Genomic DNA, 18,399 nt, shown 5'->3' on the forward strand with positions numbered 1-18,399 from the left:
TACCCCAACTCATGTAGCTGGTTGTACTAGTTGAAATGCAAAGTCCCTAGGACTGAGTCAGGCATGTCTCAAGTGCTCAGAAAGTTGTTGTCCCAGATCAGTCTGAGTCCTGCCTCTTCCCATCTGTGCCTTGAAGCTTGTATGTGCCTGAGCCACTGCCCAGTCCTGTAGTAGGGAGGTGGCTCAGCTTCTCACTCTTCCTCCCCGGCTGCTAGGTGATCGTCTGGGGCGACTATGGCCGCATGGACCACAAGTGCTTCATGGGCATGGCCCAGATCATGCTGGATGAGCTGGACCTGAGCGCTGCAGTCACCGGCTGGTACAAACTCTTCCCCACCTCCTCCGTGGCTGACTCCACGCTGGGATCCCTCACCAGGCGCCTGTCCCAGTCCTCCCTGGAGAGTGCCACCAGCCCCTCATGCTCCTAAGGACCTCACTGAGGATGAGAGGCCAGGGATGTTGTATGAAGGGAGCCTGTGGGTCCCACCTCCCCTGTACATAGTCTGTGTCCTGGGCCCCTCATCCTGCTGCATGCCTGTTGGCTACTGGGCTTGTCCCAGTTGGCAGTGGAGACTGTGGTGTGTGTGTCTCTGTGTGTGTGTCTGTGTGTGTGTGTGTGGTGTGTGTGTGGTGTGTGTGTGTGTCTGTGTGTGTGGTCACATTGTATCTGTTCATTTGTCCAGATCTAGTCAATCCTGGTGACCACATGGTCTGAAATCCATGTCTTTGTACCTTCTTGAAAAGAAATCCAAAGGAGTGTTGTATAGACCCAACTCACATCCTGAGTCTCCAGGGGTAGAAGTAGGGGGTGTGTGGCCACTGGTTGATCTTGTCTGGCCCTCTGCTTGGGACAGAGCCTGTGTATTCCCCGCCTGTGCCTCCTCTTGGTAGTCTCTGCTCAGTTTTCTGTCTTGTCTTTCTTTCACCCTTGCCTCTCCCAGCATTGCTGCTGTGTTTGAGGAATGTAGCATCCACTGCAGCTGGCCACACCTGGGCTCCTCTGAGAACCCTCACTCCTCCTCCTTGTCCTAGCCCCTGGACAGCCCTTCTCACCGAATGCCCCCTTGCAGCATGTGGCATGTTCATCAGTTCCCTGGCTAGGGCCCCAGGGGAGCAGAGGATGCCCAGGAAGGGCAGGGCTTTGAAACTGTTGGCTCCCTGGTGCTGGAAACCACTTCCAACAAGCGAGCACAAGGAGGTCATAGTTTCCAGGGGTACTGGCAAAGACACTCTAGAGGGAAATGCCAGTGATTCCCTTGGTATTTATCCCCCACCTCTTTTCTAGCTGCCGGTCTCCTGTCCTCCAACATGCCAAAGGAGTCCTCCTGGTGGGCCCAGGAGCTTGTCCTTAGAGAGGATGTTATCTGCCAAAATAAGCAGTTCTCCCCAGGCCCAAAGGTGGTCGTCCTCACTCTGGGATCATCTCTGAGTGCATGGCTTGCTAAGAAGTGCCCAGGGTAGAGCTGTTTGCCAGGGTAAAGAGGGCTGAGGCTGACTTGTTCTGAGACAGTGCTGAAAACCTGGTCTAGCCTTGTGGATGAGCTGCATGAAGCCGTTCATTGGGCACTGGGGCTTTTGTTTGTTTGTTTGTTTGTTTGTTTTGCTCATTTCCAGACACGGGTCTCTACCTGGAGTTCAGACACACTCAGGCTCCAGCCTGCTGGCTCCATGAAGCCTGCCTCTGGGCGCCAGTCTGCCACAGTCACCAGCTCTGTACAAGCAATACTCCACCCCTCCTGGACTCCCTGCCTTCTTGCCTGCTCCTGCTGCCCTCCAGGGAAGTGGCCTTCATGGGCACCCCATTGCCTCTGCTCTATTGCCCACCCTTGTCTGGTTGGGACTCCTTCCCGCCAGACACCGGTTCCATATGACCACTGGCCCTGTAGTGGGGACCAGTGCCTGGACTGGACCCTGACGTGGCTGCAGGGCCTCCTGAAGTCTGGCTCAGGAATGCCACATCTACCCCTCTCCTTCCTCAGCTCTAGGGTAAAAGATGAGGCTTCCAGGAGATGGGAAGAGCCACTCTGGGTCCTTGCCTAGAGGAAGAGGGGGTCCTGGTATAGAAAAGTGCTGTTTCTGCCTCTTCTCCAGCCTGTTTTCAAGTGCTGACATTCCTCCAGCCCCAGTAGCTAGGCAGAGACAACTACTGAGGTAATAGTGGAGATACTGACCTGAGTGCTTGATTTCCAGTTGTACCTAAGTTTCAAGGGAGAATGGGGGCATAAGGCCGGCTTAGTCCAAGGGGCCTCCCTAGGCTGTAGCCTCCTAGGAGTCATGGATCCTAGCCCCAGGCAAAATGTGGGTAAGGCAGAAAGGAAATGAACAAAGGTAGTGCCTGCGCCTCCTCCAGGCACTTTTAGAGAAGAGATCCACTGTGGGCACAGAGCAGGGAGAGGGGTGGCCAGGCTGTTTCACACACACCCCCAGTCAGGTTTGGACTGGACTGTGCCCTAAAAATGGGCCACGGTGCTCTGTCCTCTTTGACCCTAGTAGAGTGGGGACAGAGCAAAAGCTTGTGGGCAAAAGGGTATTTCCGTCTTCTGTTGATGATGTACTCGGTTGTACAGCCATCGCTCTCTGGATGGTATAAAAGTCCACTTTTGGAGTGGGGATAGCATTAGTGAACCACGGATAGCATAGATATTTGCTATGGTAGCACTGACTCACTCCCAAGAAATGGGAACTGTCAACATCCTCCTGCCTCTAGGGGGGCACTGGGAGGAGGTGGGAGCTGCCAGCAGAGAGGTTGCCCTTGGGTAGCTCTAGGCCTTGGTGCCCTTGTTTCTGAGGGAAGTCAGCATGAGGAAAGTTCCAGCTTGGGCATGGTGGGGGGGGCACCTGATAGGCTGGCAATTAGGGCTGACCTGTCTACAATCCCTGGCTTCCAGTCTTCAGTGGAATGCAACTCCCCAAACTTGACCTTGGGGAATTCATCTTTTTTAACTCTTTACACCAAATAAGAATCCCCACCTGGATTTCCACCATGAGGGCGAATGGTGTGAGGCTGTGTATGCATGAGAGAGTGGCTGGATTTTAACTTGTGTTTCTCAGGATCCTAGATTCAGAGGTTGCCTGAGAAACCACTCTGCCTGTGCTGGGCAGAGAGTATAGGAGTGTAATTTCTGGCCTTCCCTGGGCAGGGGGAAACAGATCTGCCCTCTGTGGAGGGGATGTGGGGAAGGAAGGAACATGATCCTCTAGGTTCTCCTTTGGCTTCTCGCCCCAGATGAAACCTAGCAGTGGTCACAGGAGAAGACTCATTCTCTGATCAGGCCAGATTTGTCAGGGATGTGGCAGAAACAAAAGTAGCCCTGAAGTGATGTTGAGCTGTGGGCAGGGGCTGAGATAGATGACTCAGAGCATCTGTCTTCGTATTTCTGCTCTGCTCAGTCTGTCCCACTTTCCTAAGAGACTTCTACCCTACCAGGAAGTCTATGATGGGCCTTTGCTATAAAGCAGGCTCCAATAAATGAGCCAAGTCTTGGTTTGACAGTGAGGATTTGATCTTTCAGGGAAGAACCATCTCTGAAAGTCCCTCCCCATCCAGTCTCTTCTGCCACCCAGTTCTAGGAAAAGGGCACTTAGGAGGTTCTCGGGATCCAGCAGGTCCCAGGCAATGCCAGCCTTTTCTGGGGCTGAGGCAGAAATGAGGAGAACTGCAGAAAGAGATCCCGCAGATCGCCTCTTACTTGTGGAATCACTGCCGAATGGAGTGCTGAGGTCAAGCCAGCTTTCCTGGGGGCTGGCCTCCCACCAGGAAATCGTCTGAGCTCTCTTCTGTACTGCCAGCCTCGAGGAGAGCAGAAGCCTCTGTTTTTAAAGACAATATAGCCCTCTAAGGGCACTTCTTTGGAAATGAAATGTAGCACAATCTAGACTGCTTTACCATGAGTCCTGACACTTCTAGGGGCCTCACTCCAGGCCCTGCTGCCCAGGAGATGCTAAGCTCCTCTTCCCAATACCTCAATGTTCCCCCATCACCCTTGGCCTAGAAAGCAGCAGGGCCTTAGTAAGGCTGCTCTTCTGTGTCTCTGATTGCTTCTAGCACTGTGTGAACTGTGTAAGAAATTGCTGCCTTTGTCTGATGTTGTGGCTGAGTTGCTCTCCACCAGGGTGGGGAGACATGGCCCTCCATCCCGGGGCCAGAAGCTTATGTGGCAGCATTTCCACAGTGGCTGCAGGGAAGTAGAAAACAAGAGGGCTGCATCCCTGCCTCCTCCTCCATATTTCTTCCTTTCTTCAGAGTTGTCTTCTTCAATGGCCTGACATGTACAGAGGTTCTTTAGAATGCTGCTCCCTCTACTGGATTGTCTTTCAGAGAATAGTCAGAGACATCCCCTGCTTTCTCTCTCCAGTCTGCTTCACACCCAGGTCTGAAGAGACTGGGGCAGAACACAACAACCAGGATCTCTAAAGCAGGGGAGCTCCATACAATCGGATGTATGGGGCTGGTGGTGGCTGGATTGGTCTGGTCTGTCTGGGAAAGGGTTATTTTTAAAAGAGTGCCTGAGCATCTCAGAGCAATGTCAGTGATGCCAAAGAGAGCAACTTGGCCTCCTTGGGCACCAACTCTGCCGGTGGAGATGTTGGCATGCCTAAAAGTGAGACCTTGTTCTCTGACAAAAGGGCTTAATCTTCCCATGTAGCAAAGCAACTCTCCCCTCCCCTCCCCCCCCATCCCTGAGCTTGGGCTTCTGCAGGCCCAGCATGGCTGTGCCTGTGAGGAAAGCTACATCAATGAGAGGAACTCATACCCTCCCAGGGGCCTAGACTGGCTTTGGCAGGTGCTTCTTGAACAGCATGTTACTGCTTGGGAGAAACCTTCCATGGATCTGGCTGGAAACTTGGCCTGTAAGAACAGAGCCTTAAGCCTCCCAGGGAGTTCACACTGATGCTAGGAAGGGTCCCTAGGATGGATTCCCGACCGCTTGGCTAACGTAAAAGGGGCCTGGGAATTCCAGGGACAACTGAGCATCTGTTATATTAGCCAATGACCTGGACAGGGATAGCTGTTCTGTATCATTTTGCCAGAAACTGTGACCTTGTGTAGGATTTCTCCCTTTGCTGGGTCTCAGCTTCCTCATTTGTAAAATCAGAGCATGAGCTAGTTGCTCCAGGTTCCCTCCTGGTTTTATAAATCTCTGATTGGGAGCTGCTGAGGGTGGCGAGCCTGGCACCTCTGGCGGCTGGTTCTATGGATTGACTTCATCTAGCCTCTGGTGCCCAAGCTGGGTGCAGACTCTCATCTGGTTCACACCCAGATGCTGCCTCTGACAAGAACTCTGGGAGTCCTAACAGACTGCTTTCACCAGTCCATGGTTTGCTCTTCCTCCTTTTCTCTATTATGATGAGAAATAATTAGGGGTTGTCTCTAAAGGACAATTTTCAAGGTGCTGATGTGATATCACAGTCTCAGCTGCATCCTGAATAGGTCCGTGTTCCCACAGCAGATAAAGCTGGGTCATCCTCACCTCTGCTTTCAGAGGACACAGGACAAGGTAAAGATCTGAGAATTCTAAAGGAAATGCTCTCTGATGGGAGGAGAGAGGGAACTTACTTCCCCTCCAAGTATTTTGCTCTTTAAAACCATTCCTCCCTCCCAAATATCTTTTACCAAGTATCATCTCAGAAGGCAGAGTGGCTGTTTCCTTTGGGAAAGTGGGCCCGAGAGTTCTACCAATTCCTTTAGCATGTAAACTCACAGAAGGCAGGAACCCCTTTTTTAGAATTTCCAAATGCATCCTACAAAGAGAAAGATAGCTGTTAGGGACTGACAAGCACACTGTTTAGATAAGAAGCAATTAGCCTTTTATATCTGTGCTCTTTACATTTTCTATGTGCAGCATCATTCCAAACTTGTGGTATCTGGGTGGCAGGTGGACAGCTGGGAGGGACTTCCAGCTGTTTCACATGATGTTCTTGCCAATTCCCTTGAGGAGAAAATTCTTCACATGGCTTCTGCATGTACAGTATTTGGGCAGAAAAAAAATTATTAAAGTTCATTTGAAATTAATCTTGTGTTGCTTTTTGGAGATGGTTCTTAATTCTAGGAGAGAGAAAAAACAGTTCTAGGTGACTAAAAAGAGAAGTGGTGTGTCTTGCTTGACAGGAGAGAATACCCTCAAAGCCTTCAATCTTCACAGACTGTACAAGGGTTTCTCAAATAAGAAGAAAAGGTAAGATGGGACAAAGACTCTGCTCAAGCATGTGGTTTAACTTCAGCCATACTCAACAGAAGCAGCAAAGGTAGCAGTTGACTTCTAGGGCTGTGAACTACAGCAATGATTGATCTCTCGACTACTGCTTACCCTCCCTGCCTCATAAGAGGGGCATATTAACAGTATATTAACCGTCGCTTCTAGGAAGAGCTGTAGTCATCCTGTGGCTGGGATAAAGGAAGTAGAGTCTTACCACAGTATATGCTTGCTGGAAGAGGCTGGCCCTCTTAACTGTTTGGTTCTGGCACTTGGCCATGCAATATCATGGGCACTCTTGAGGAAAGGCTCATGAAACTAATATATAAAAACACATTTCCCAGCCGGGAAATAGGCTCACGCCTATAATCCTAGCTACTCAGGAGGCTGAGATCCAAGGATTGCCGTTCAAAGCCAGCCCAGGCAGGAAAGTCTGTGAGACTCTTATCTCAAATAAACCACTAGAGGGGGCTGGGAAGATAGCTCAGTGGCAGAGCGCTTGCCTTGCATGCATGAGGCTCTGCGTTGGATTCCTCAGCACTACATATGCAAAAAGAAAAAAGCCAGAAGTGGTGCTGTGGCTCAAGTGGTAGAGCACTAGCCTTGAGCTGAAGAGCTGAGGGACAGCGCCCAGGCCCAGAGTTCAGACCCACCACTGGACACCCCCCCCCCCAAAAAAAAAAAAAAAAAACCACTAGAAAACTGGAAGTGATGCTGTGGCTCAAGCTATAGAGTGCTCGCCTTGAGCTGAAGAGCACAGGGACAGTGCCCAAGCCCAGCGTTCAAGCCCCATGATGGATAAAAAAAAAAAAAAAAAAAAAAAAAAAAACCCAAACAAAACAAAACACATTTCCCAGGATTCTGAATTTCACTTCTTTTTCAAGGGGCAAAGGAGCAGAAAATGCAAACTGAGATTCAAAGAAATTCTGAAAGATCAGGGGCTGGGAAGGTGACTCAGTGGTAGAGTGCTTGCCTTGCATGCATGAGGCCCTGGGTTCAATCCCTCAGCACCACATAAGCAGAAAAAGCCAGAAGTAGTGCTGTGGCTCAAGTGGTAGAGTGCTAACCTTGAGCTGAAGAGCTAAGGGACAGCACACAGGCCCAGGGTTCAGGCCCTACAACCAAAAGAAAAAAAGAATTCTGAAAGATGTCCTTCAGACAGAAGGAACATAGTACAGGATTGTTGGGGGATTAAGATAAGATAGTAATTCACTGTTCTATGCTCTGAACAGTGATGGAAATGTAATAATGAATTTCACTTTATTCTTGCAATAGGCTGGCAAAAAATGATAAAGCTGGGAAATGCCAAGTGATGATGGGAAGATGACGATACTGTTGAAAATGTAGATTGGCAGAGCCATTTTTGACTACTAATCTGATCTAATCATACAGAGCCTTTGACCAGTAAATTTTTTTATTTTGTTTTTTTGTTTTTCGTTTTGGCCCGTTGTGGGGCTTAAACTCTGGGCCTGGGTGCTGTCCCTGAGCTCTTCAGCTCAAGGCAAGCACTCTACCGCTTGAGCCACAGTGCCACTTCCAGTTTTCTGTGATTAATTGAAAGTAAAAGTCTCTCAGACTTTTCCTGCCCAGACTGGCTTTGAACAGGGATCCTCAGAAATCAGCCTCCTGAGTAGCTAGGATTGCAGGGTAAGCTCCCAGCACCTGGCCTGACCAGTAAATTTGGATATAGGCCCATCAAAGGAGCATGTCCAATGATGCTCATTGAAGTATTATTTGTAGTAGTGGTCAGAGTAACAGTTAGCAAAGTTATCCCCATTTGAATTCTCAAACAGCTTGGAAATATGCTAACTACATGACAAAAGGTACCTTGAAGGTAGAATTAGTTAAGGGCTTTCCACAGGGAGATTATCCCAGATTATCTGGGATAGTTATTTGAGCCAATCTAATCCACTCCCTCCCAAGGCCTTAAGGTTTTTTGTTTTTGTTTTTTAATCTTTCTTTCTTTTTGACAGGGTCTTACTAGATAATTCAAAAAACTTAATCCTCCTGCCTCAAACTTCTGAGTACTGGGATTACAGGTGTGAATCACCACTTGGCTGTTTTAGATCTTTGAAAGTGGAAGATCTAGCCAGGCGCTGGTGGCTCATGCCTGTAATCCTAGCTACTCAGGAGGCTGAGATCTGAGGATTGCGGTTCAAAGCCAGCCAGGGCAGGAAAGTTCGTGAGACTCTCATCTCCAATAAACCGCTAGAAAACCGGAAGTGGTGCGTGGCTCAAGCGGTAGAGCGCTTGCCTTGAACTGAAGAGTACAAGGACAGCGCCCAAGCCCAGAGTTCAAACCCCACGACCGACAAAAAAAAAAAGAAAGTGGAAGATCTGCCAGGCACCAGTGGCTCACGACTGTAATCCCAGCTACTCAAGAGGCTGAGATCTGAGGATCCCAGTTCAAAGCCAGCCTAGGCAGGAAAGGCCAGGAAACTCTTATCTCCAATAAACCACCAGAAAACCAGAAGTAGCTGTAGCTCAAGTGGTAGAGTGCTAGCCTTGAGCTGAAGAGCTGAGGGACAGCACTCAGCACTCAGGCCCAGAGTTCAAGCCCCACAACCGACACACACACACACAACACACACACACACACACACACACACACACACACACACACACACACACACACACACACACACACACACAGAAGATCTTTCCAAGTTCCGGTCAGAGAGAGAGATCGGATTGCAAGATCTGATAGCCAGAGATGTGGTGCTACTGCCTTTGAAGATGGTTGAAGGGGAGCTGTGAACATAGGACAGGACATAGGCAGCCTGGAAAAGCTGGAGGAAAGAAAGGAATAGCCTTTTGCTTCCATAAAGAATTATTACAGGGGCTGGGAATGTGGCTTAGTGGTAGAGGGCTTGCCTAAAATGCATGAAGCCCTTGGTTGAATTCCTCAGTACCACATAAACAGAAAAAGCTGAAAGTGGTGCTGTGGCTCAAGTAGTAGAGTGATAGATTTGAGCAAAAGAAGCTCAAGGACAGTGTCTGCCCAGAGTTCAAGCTCTAGAACTGGCAAAAAAAAAAGAATTATTACAACTAAATCATAAACAGTCCAGCCCCGCCGGGCGCTGGTGGCTCACGCCTGTAATCCTAGCTACTCAGGAGGCTGAGATCTGAGGATCGCGGTTCAAAGCCAGCCCCGGCAGGAGAGACCGTGAGACTCCTATCTCCAATAGACCACCAGAAAACCGGAAGTGGCGCTGTAGCTCAAGTGGTAGAGCGCTCGCCTTGAGCTGAAGAGCTGAGGGACAGCGCCCAGGCCCAGAGTTCAAGCCCCACGACCGACAAAAAAAAACAAACAACAGTCCAGCCCCATTTAAAAATGGACAATAGGAAGTGGCACTTTGGCTCAAGTGGTAAAACGCTTGCTTTGAGCTGAAGAGCTGAGGGACAGCGCCCAGGCCCAGAGTTCAAGCCCCTTGACCAAATAAATAAATAAAATGGACAATAGATTTGAATAGACATTTCTGCAAAGAAAATATAAAAATGGTCAATAACCAAACAATACTGACCATCAGGAAATGCAAATCCAAACCATGAGATACCATTTCAAATTTACTAGGGTGGCTATTTAAAAAAACAAGTGCTGGCAAGAATGTGAAGAAACTGAAATCTGAAGGCATTGCCAATGTTGGAGCCACTGTGGAAACAAGTTGGACAGTTCCTCAAAAGGCTAAATGCCAGAGCTGGTGACTCACGTTTATAATCCTAGCTACTCAGCAGGCAGAGAACTGAGGATCATGGTTCAAAGCCAGCCTGGGCAGGACAGTCTGTGAGACTCTTAGCTCCAATTAACCACCAGAAAACTGGAAGTCACGCTGTGATTCAAGTGGTAGAGCACTTGCCTTGAGCTGAAGAGCTCAGAGACAGTGCCCAGGCCCAGAGTTCATGCCCCATGACCAACCCCCCTTTCCTCCCCCAAAAAAGCCAGCCCAGGCAGAAAAGTCCCTGTGAGACTATCTCCAATTAAATACTCAAAAACCAGAAGTAGAGCTGTGGCTCAAAGTGGTAGAGCGATAGCCTTGAGCAAAAGAGCTCAAGGACTTTGCCCAGGCTCTGAGTTCAAACCCCACAACTGACCAAAAATAAAAAATAGGGCTGGGAAGGTGGCTCAGTGGTAGAACGCTTGCCTTGCATGCATGAGGCCTTGGGTTCGATTCCTCAGCACCTCATAAGCAAAAAAGAAAAAAACCCGGAAGTGGCACTGTGGCTCAAGTGGTAGAGCGCTAGCCTTGAGCTGAAGAGCTGAGGGACAGTGTCCAGGCCCAGAGTTCAGGCCTCACGACCGGACCAAAAAACAAAAACAAACACAAAAAATAAAAAAGGCTAAACATATAGCTACTGAAAGACTTGACAAGTCTACTAAATATTTTCAAAAGATTATGATGGGGCTGGGAAGGTGGCTCAGTGGTAGAGTGCTAGCCTTGCATGCATGAGGCCCTGGGTTCCATTCCTCAGCACCACATAAGCAGAAAAAGCCAGAAGTGGCGCTGTGGCTCAAGTGTTAGAGCGCTAGCCTTGACCTGAAGAGCTGAGGGACAGTGCCCAGTCCCAGAGTTCAGACCCCATGACCAACCAAAAAAAAAAAAGGATAATGAAAACATATGGAACGAAGACAAAATATACAAAAAATTTGTATCCCAGTGTACCTAGCAACATGTTCATGCATTATATACAAAAGAAAACAAAATTCATGTGGAGCAACTGATGTATAAATAAAACGAGTAGTATGTCTATACAACATAAATATACCTTGCAATTAAAGGCAAGAAGCACTGATAGATGCTACATCATAGAGGGCCTCAAAACATGGTAAGTCATTCATGTACAAAAATCATATATTCTGATTCCATTTACATGAAATAATCATTAAAAATAAATCTATAGAAAGGAAAAAGTGATCGTTTAGGGCTAGAACTGAATTGAGAAGAAATTGTTGCTGCTGTCAATTTTGAACTTCAAGACATAGTAAAGAAAATTACTTACGTTAAAAGAAAAAATATGCTGGGCGCTGATGGCTCACACCTGTAATTCTAGCTGAGATCTGAGGATCACGGTTCAAAGCCAGCCCAGGCAGGAAAGTCTGTGAGACTCATCTCTAATAAACCACCAGAAAGCCAGAAGTGGCACTGTGGCTCAAGTGGTAGAGTGCTAGCCTTGAGCTGATGAAGGACAGCGTCCAGACCCAGAGTGCAAGCCCCATGACTGACCAAAAAAGAAAAAAAAAATCTAATAAAAATTAAGATCTAGGACTGAAAAGGTGGCTTAGTGGTAGAGTGTTTGCCTAGCATGCATGAAGCCCTAGGTTCGATTCCTCAGTACCACATATACTATGATGCAAGTGGTAAAGTGCTAACCTTAAGCAAAAGAAAGGACAGCATGTAGGCCCTTTGTTCAAGCCCTACAACTGGCAAAAAATTAAGATCTATTCAAAAGAAAAAAAGAGCACCAGAAATATACATATAAATATAAAACATTTCAAGTTTAATTTTTTTTTTTTTGGTCGGCCGTGGGGCTTGAACTCTGGGCCTGGGCACTGTCCCTCAGCTCTTCAGCTCAAGACTAGCACTCTACCACTTAAGCTACCATGCCACTTCTGATTTTCTGGTGTTTTATTGGAGATAAGAGTCTCATGGTCTTTCTTACCTGGGCTGGCTTTGAACCGCAATCCTCAGCCTCCTGAGTAGCTAGAATTACAGGCACCTGTCCTCAGGTTTAATTTAAAATTTTTTTTATTATTATCTGTAAGTAGTTGTACATTTAACAAAGCAGTTTATGAATACAATATATCTTGATCAATGTCATCCCTTTCAATATTTTCACCATCCCTCCCCTAACCACCTTCAGGTTTAATTTCTTAAAAGATAATTATTTAAAGCAAAATTAGGTCTTGGAATGTGGCTTAGTGGGAGTACTTGCCCAGCATGCGTGAAGCCCTGGGTTCGATTCCTCAGTACCACATAAACAGAAAAAGCTGGAATTGGCACTGTGGCTCAAGTGATAGAGTGCTAGCCTTGAGCAAAGAAGTTCAGGGACAGTGCTCAGACCCTGAGTTCAAGCCCCAAGACTGACAGAAAAACAAAAGTTGGATCATAAAGCAAAATTAGCCAACTACATGTGCTTGTAATTCCAGCACTTGGGAGGAAGAAGCAGGAAAATCTCCAGATGGAGGCCAGTCTGGGTTATACAGTGAGTTCAAGGCCAGCCTGAGCTACAGAAAACAAGGGCCCCCCAAAAAACAAGGGTTAGAGATGTATCTCAACAGTAGAGTGCTTTCCTGGCATGCAGATGGCCCTGCATTTGACCTTCAGTACAGAAAAAAAAATAACCATTTTTTCCCATTATTATGGAACATAAAACTTATACAGAAGCAAAGGGTATAACAGCTATAAACAATTAGAGAAAAATGGAAGTATATTATACATCATACTTGAAGTGGGATAATGTTTGAACATATAATTTAAGATATATTGAAAAAACACTAGAAAAATACTAAGAAAAAGAGATGCCTAGATAATAAACTTTTAGTGTTATACCACTTATCTCTATTACAAGTACACAATTCAAAAGAAGGTAGAAAAAGAGGGGAAAGGAATAATAGGATAAACCAAAGAATAATAGGATAAACCAAAAATAAGGAGAAAACTGGGCATTGTGGTTTATGCCTGGATTCCCAGTTACTCAAGGAGTAGATAGATCATGAGCCTGAATTGAAGCCAGCCCAAGTAAAGTCAGCAGACATTTTCACAAAAACAGTATACAAAGAAAAGGCTTGGTGGCATGGCTCAAGTGGTATCACCCTTGCTTAGTATTATAAAGCACCATGTTCAACCCCTAGTACCACAAAACAGTACAGCAAGCCATATAATCATCTCAATAGATGCATAAGACAACCCAAGTAAAGCTCCAATACTTATTTATGATTTTTTAAATCTTAGCATATTAGAAATAGAAGGCAAACTTCCTAATTAACCTCATAAAGTGCATTTATGCATTATTATTCCCAGCACTCAGGAAACTAATGTGGGAGGATCACAAGTTTCAGTCCAGCTTGGGCTACATAACAAAAGCCTGTGGCAAACAAATAAAATACATCCTTAAGATCTAACATAATATGTAATGATGAGAGATTATGTTTTCCTTCTAAAATCAGGAATAAGAAAGGGATATCTGCTCTTATCTACTATTTTACATTGTACCAGCAATCCTAGTCAGGAAAGAAAAGAAATAAAAGGTTATACTGGAGAAATCAAGTTGGTTTTATGAATAGATAGTGTGATTGAGTGCTCTATATAGTTTTGTTGTTTTTTTTTTTTTTGTCGGTCGTGGGGCTTGAACTCTGGGCCTGGGCGTTGTCCCTCAGCTCTTCACCTCAAGGCAAGCGCTCTACCACTTGAGCTACAGCGCCACTTCCTAGATAGTGTGATTGAGTACATAGAAAACTCTAAGGAAAAAAGACTAGAATGCATCAGGTGCTGGTGGCTTACCCCTGCAATCCTAGCTATTCAGGAGGAGGCTGAGATACGGAGATCAAAGTTAGAAACCAGCTGAGTCAGAAAAATTCATGAAATGCTTATCTCCAATTAACTAGCAAAAAGCTGGAACTGGAGGTATGGTTCCAGTGGTAGAGTGTTAGGTCCTGAGTTCAAGCCCCAATACCAATACAAAAGAAAGAGAGACTGGGCACCAGTGGCTCACACCTGTAATCCTAGATATTCAGGAGGCTGAGATCTGAGGATGGAGGTTCCAAAACCAACCCCAGGTAAGAAAGTCTGCAAGACTCGTATCTCCAATTAACTACCAGAAAATCAGAAGTGGAGCTGTGGCTCCACTACCCTTGAGCAAAAAAGTTCAGGGAGAGTGCCCAGGCCCTGAGTTTAAGCTCTAGAACTGACAAAATTAAAAAGAAAAGGAAGAAGGAAAGAAGGAAGGAAGGAAGGAAGGAAGGAAGGAAGGAAGGAAGGAAGGAAGGAAGGAAGGAAGGAAGAGGAAAGGGGAGAAGGGGAAGATAAAATGGGGGGGGGGATAAAATGGTATGATCACTTTGGAAAGCAGCTTGACAATTTCTCATAAAGGCAAACAGCTTTATCATACAACCCAGCAATTTCACTCAGTAGGTGTATATAAGGACTAATGAAAACATATGTCCAAAGACAAGAATGTTCATGGCAGCCTAGTTCATTAGCACCTCAAGTTGGAAACAACACAAATTTCAAGAATGTCTCTTAAGGTTCCAACTGATTATTAAAACCAGACAACAATGTGAAAAAAGAAATTTTAATGTTTAAAAAAACACAACACAAAAAATGATTCTCAGTTTTTGTTTTGCTTTGCTTTTGGGGGCTTGAACTCTGGGCCTGGGCACTGTTTCTCGGCTCTTCAACTCAAGGCAAGCGCTCTTCCACTTGAGCCACAACACCACTTCCGGCTTTTTCTGTTTGTATGGTGCTGAGGAATCGAACCCAGGGCCTCATGCATACGAGGCAAGCACTCTATTACTGATCTACTTTCCCAGCGCCTATCTCAGTTTTTTAACTCTCATTTTCTACACAAGAGTAGGAAATAAGCCGGGCGCTGGTGGCTCACGCCTGTAATCCTAGCTACTCAGGAGGCTGAGATCTGAGGATCGCGGTTCAAAGCCAACCCGGGCAGGAAAGACTGCGAGACTCCTATCTCCAATAAACCACCAGAAAACCGGAAGTGGTGCTGTAGCTCAAGTGGTAGAGCGCTCGCCTTGAGCTGAAGAGCTGAGGGACAGCGCCCAGGCCCAGAGTTCAAGCCCCACGACTGACCAAAAAAAAAAAAAAAAAAAAAAAAAAAGAGTAGGAAATATTTCTCTCTCTTTCTATTCTTCCCTATTTTAACCTGTTATAATAAAACAAATCCTTGCTAAAACTTCAGTGTCACTTTACTATTTTACACAAGGCCCTGGATTTAATCCTCAGTACTGCAAAAGCAAATAAAAACTGAGTATCTGTAACACTGATGGAGAGTACCCAAATTGGAACAAATTGGAAGCTGGGCCTAAAAGCTAGGATTCAAACTTTGCTGGAAACCATGTAAGGTAATGTGGAGAAGCATGCTGGTTATCCAGGCCCTCCCTGGTCCAGGGTCTCCAGGTAGACAGGAAACATCCTGTCTGTAGAGGCTAGCAGGATATGCCCAGGACAGTAAAGAGGGCCGGTACCTACGTGCAGGCAGGGTGGTGTAAGGCCTGAGAGGCATGCTATGCACATCTGGAGGACCACTGGCAACAATCCTCCAGGAAGCTGGGTGGCTAGAGTTGGCAGATGACACAGAGGTGTCAGGGTCTGTCACCTGGGATGTGGTGCTGAGTCCTCACTGGAATGTCTGTACTGAGGTGGGGTCGGGGCCAGGGCTAATGTGCTGGGATGTGTTAATGGATATCTCCATGCCCATGCCTTTGGCAACAGGGCAGTAAGAGAAGAAAAGCAGAACAGGAACTCAGGGCGAGAAGTTCCTCCCTCCAGGAGTTTCCTTTCAGTACCATCTGCTGACAGAGCCTTACATTGTTCTCACTGAAAGGAGAGCCTCTTGAAAGGTAGAGTGGGAGTTGAGAGGTAACCTACTTATAACTGTCACGTGTGCCTACAAGTGTGATAGGAGAGCAAGCCCTGGCATATTGAGCATGCGAGAGCGTAGATGAATCCTCTAAAGAGCACTCTGAACAAAGAAACAAAACACAAAGGGTAAACACTGATAAGTGAAATTCTATAACATGCAAGACTACACATATCAATTTGTTTTGCCTGAGGATGTGGGGTAGGTAGAACATGAAGGTCCTTATAATGTAGTGGAAGCCAGTACCACAGGTCCAACATTTAATGGGGTTTTCTTCTTTGTGAATTTGTGTGTGTGTGTGCAAACGTTCACATACACTCACACATACATGCTGGTAGTGGGGCTTGAACTCAGAGCCTCATGTTCTCTCTTAACTCCTTTTGCTCTACCACTTGAATCACACCTCCACTTCTGTATTTTTGCTGGTTAATTGGAGATAAGAGTCTCTTGGAATTATCTGCCTGGGCTTGTTCAAACTGGGATTCATACATCTCAGTCTCCTGTGTATCTAGGATTACACTGGTTCCTTGGCTGTGTGAACTTTTTAAGAAACTCAAAGAGCTGTGCTCTGACTGAAGCTCTCACTACACATTTCACACCATAGAGTCCAGTTTCACTCCCAGGAGATTACTGGTTACAGATCTAATAAAATACTTAGCAGATGCTTCACACCCAATGGCTTCTCCCAATGGCATCTTGCCTGTGTGGGCTTGTGATGAGCATTAAAGTTTGTGTTTCAAGAGTTCTACTTCAAACAGCTTCTTTTGGTGTGGACTCTGATATACACAGAGCTCTAGGTTCTGACTGAAGTCCTTGTCACACTTAGTACAGTGATAGGATTTCTCTCTGTGTAGACAGCTGAATGAGAGGATTGGAAGTTTAGCAGAGGCCTTTGCCACATTCCTCCTGCTTTACCTGAATGGTTCCTTGCCTGTGTGGACTCCAAGAGATAAAGATCTGTGCTCCAGTACCAGCTCTTACCACATTCAACACACTGATTTCTTTCCTGCCTGGAAATGGGGAAGCTTTGAGAATAAGAGAACATTTCCAAAGATGAAAAATATGGATGTAAAGTTAAAAATCTCAGTGGAATATATACAAGCAATAGGATCTGGAAATCTCTGTCAGTCACTTAAAAGATCAACTTACAGAACCTCACTCAGGAAAAGGATTTAAAAGTGAAATTGTAAGCCAGGAGCCAAGGCCTCACCCCTGTAATCCCAGCTACTCAGGAGGCTGAGATCTGAGGGTCATGGCTTAAAGCCAATCAGGACAGGAACATCCAGTTAACCACCAAAAAACCAGAAGTGGCACTGTGGCTCAAGTAGTAGAGTGCTTGCCTTGAGCTGAAGAGCTGAGGGACAGTACCCAGCCCCATAGTTCAAGTCCCACAACCGACAAAAAAAAAAGTGAAATCATGTGAAAAACATTAAATTATGAAGAAAAGATCTATATTTATATACATATAAAAGACCCAGAGGGATGGGGTACATATGGCTCATGCCTATAACCCTAGCTTCTCAGGAGGCAGAAATCTGAGAATGCTGGTTTGAAATCACCCTGAATAGACAAATCCAAGAGACTCTTGTCTCCAGTAAACCACCAAAAAGCCAGAAGTAAAGACATGGGTCAGGGGCTGGGAAGGTGGCTCAGTGGTAGAGCACTTGCCTTGCATGCCTGAGGCCCTGGGTTCAATTCCTCAGCACCACATAAGCAAAAAGAAAAAAACCGGGAAGTGGTGCTGTGACTCAAGTGGTCAAGCACTAGCCTTGAGCTGAAGAGCTGAGGGACAGTGCCCAAGCCCAGAGTTCAGGCCCCACGACCAGACCCAAAACAAAACAAAACAAGACATGGGTCAGGTGTACAAGAGTACAATGAGTCAAGGGTACAAGCTGAGAGCAAAAAAGCCCAAGTGAGAGTTTGAGGCCCTGAGTTCAAGTCCCAGTAATAGCACAGAAGGAGAGAACAAGCAGATAATGAAAATGTACTTTATCTGAAAGAGAATTTGTTTCGTTAGAGTGAAAGTATCAGCCACACACAGTGACTCAAACCTATAATCCTAGCTAGTTTGTCAGTAAACAGGAGACTGCAAACTGAAACCAGTCCCCAGCCTGCCCTGTGAAAAAAAGGTCATAAGACTCCATTTTGACTAATGGCTGAAAGTAGTGATGAGTGCCTGTCATCCAAGCCATGTGGGAGGATCTTGTCATTCTAGCACAAATAGGATGATCACAGTCCAGGCTGGCTGGACCATAAATCAAAACCTTATCTCAAAAATAAGCAAGGCTGGGAATGTAGCAAGTGCTTGTCTAGCATGCATGTGTTAGACTTGAACTCCAGACCCCCAAGCGACCCCCAGAGACCACGACCAATGCAAACAGCAAAAGAGTCGTTTATTTGCAAGCTCGATCTCAGACTCATAATCGTCACTGACGCAGCGAGTCAGAGTTGTGAGCCCTGACCACATGTTCAGCAGGGTTTTTACTGAGTATGTAGCAGCAGGAAGGATGTTAAGCCCAATGGTTAGGGGTATGATCATTTCCAGTAAGGGCAGGGACTTTCTAGCTTAGCGGTTACAGGATAGGTTAAATCATACATCATTGGTTAGATA

General features: G+C 46.3%; 2 protein-coding genes across 2 annotated transcripts in view; one reads left to right on the plus strand and one right to left on the minus strand.

Moving 5' to 3' along the window:
* LOC138837841 (regulating synaptic membrane exocytosis protein 3) overlaps positions 1-6,013 on the plus strand; it is a 42,257-nt gene extending 36,244 nt beyond the window's left edge. The window contains exon 7 of the mRNA XM_070036842.1: positions 216-6,013. Within this exon, the coding sequence (XP_069892943.1) occupies positions 216-428 (213 nt within the window). The 3' untranslated portion in view covers positions 429-6,013. The remainder of the gene's footprint in view (positions 1-215) is intronic.
* The window catches only part of LOC138837839 (exonuclease V-like), a 38,084-nt gene continuing 25,656 nt past the window's right edge, over positions 5,972-18,399 (minus strand). Inside the window, exon 2 of the transcript XR_011375468.1 lies at positions 5,972-6,046. The gene's annotated coding sequence lies outside the window, so the exon portion shown is untranslated. The remainder of the gene's footprint in view (positions 6,047-18,399) is intronic.

The sequence above is a fragment of the Dipodomys merriami genome, unplaced genomic scaffold (genome assembly GCF_024711535.1).
Source record: "Dipodomys merriami isolate MVZ:Mamm:240054 unplaced genomic scaffold, mDipMer1.0.p SCAF_277, whole genome shotgun sequence".
NCBI classification, from domain to species: domain Eukaryota; kingdom Metazoa; phylum Chordata; class Mammalia; order Rodentia; family Heteromyidae; genus Dipodomys; species Dipodomys merriami.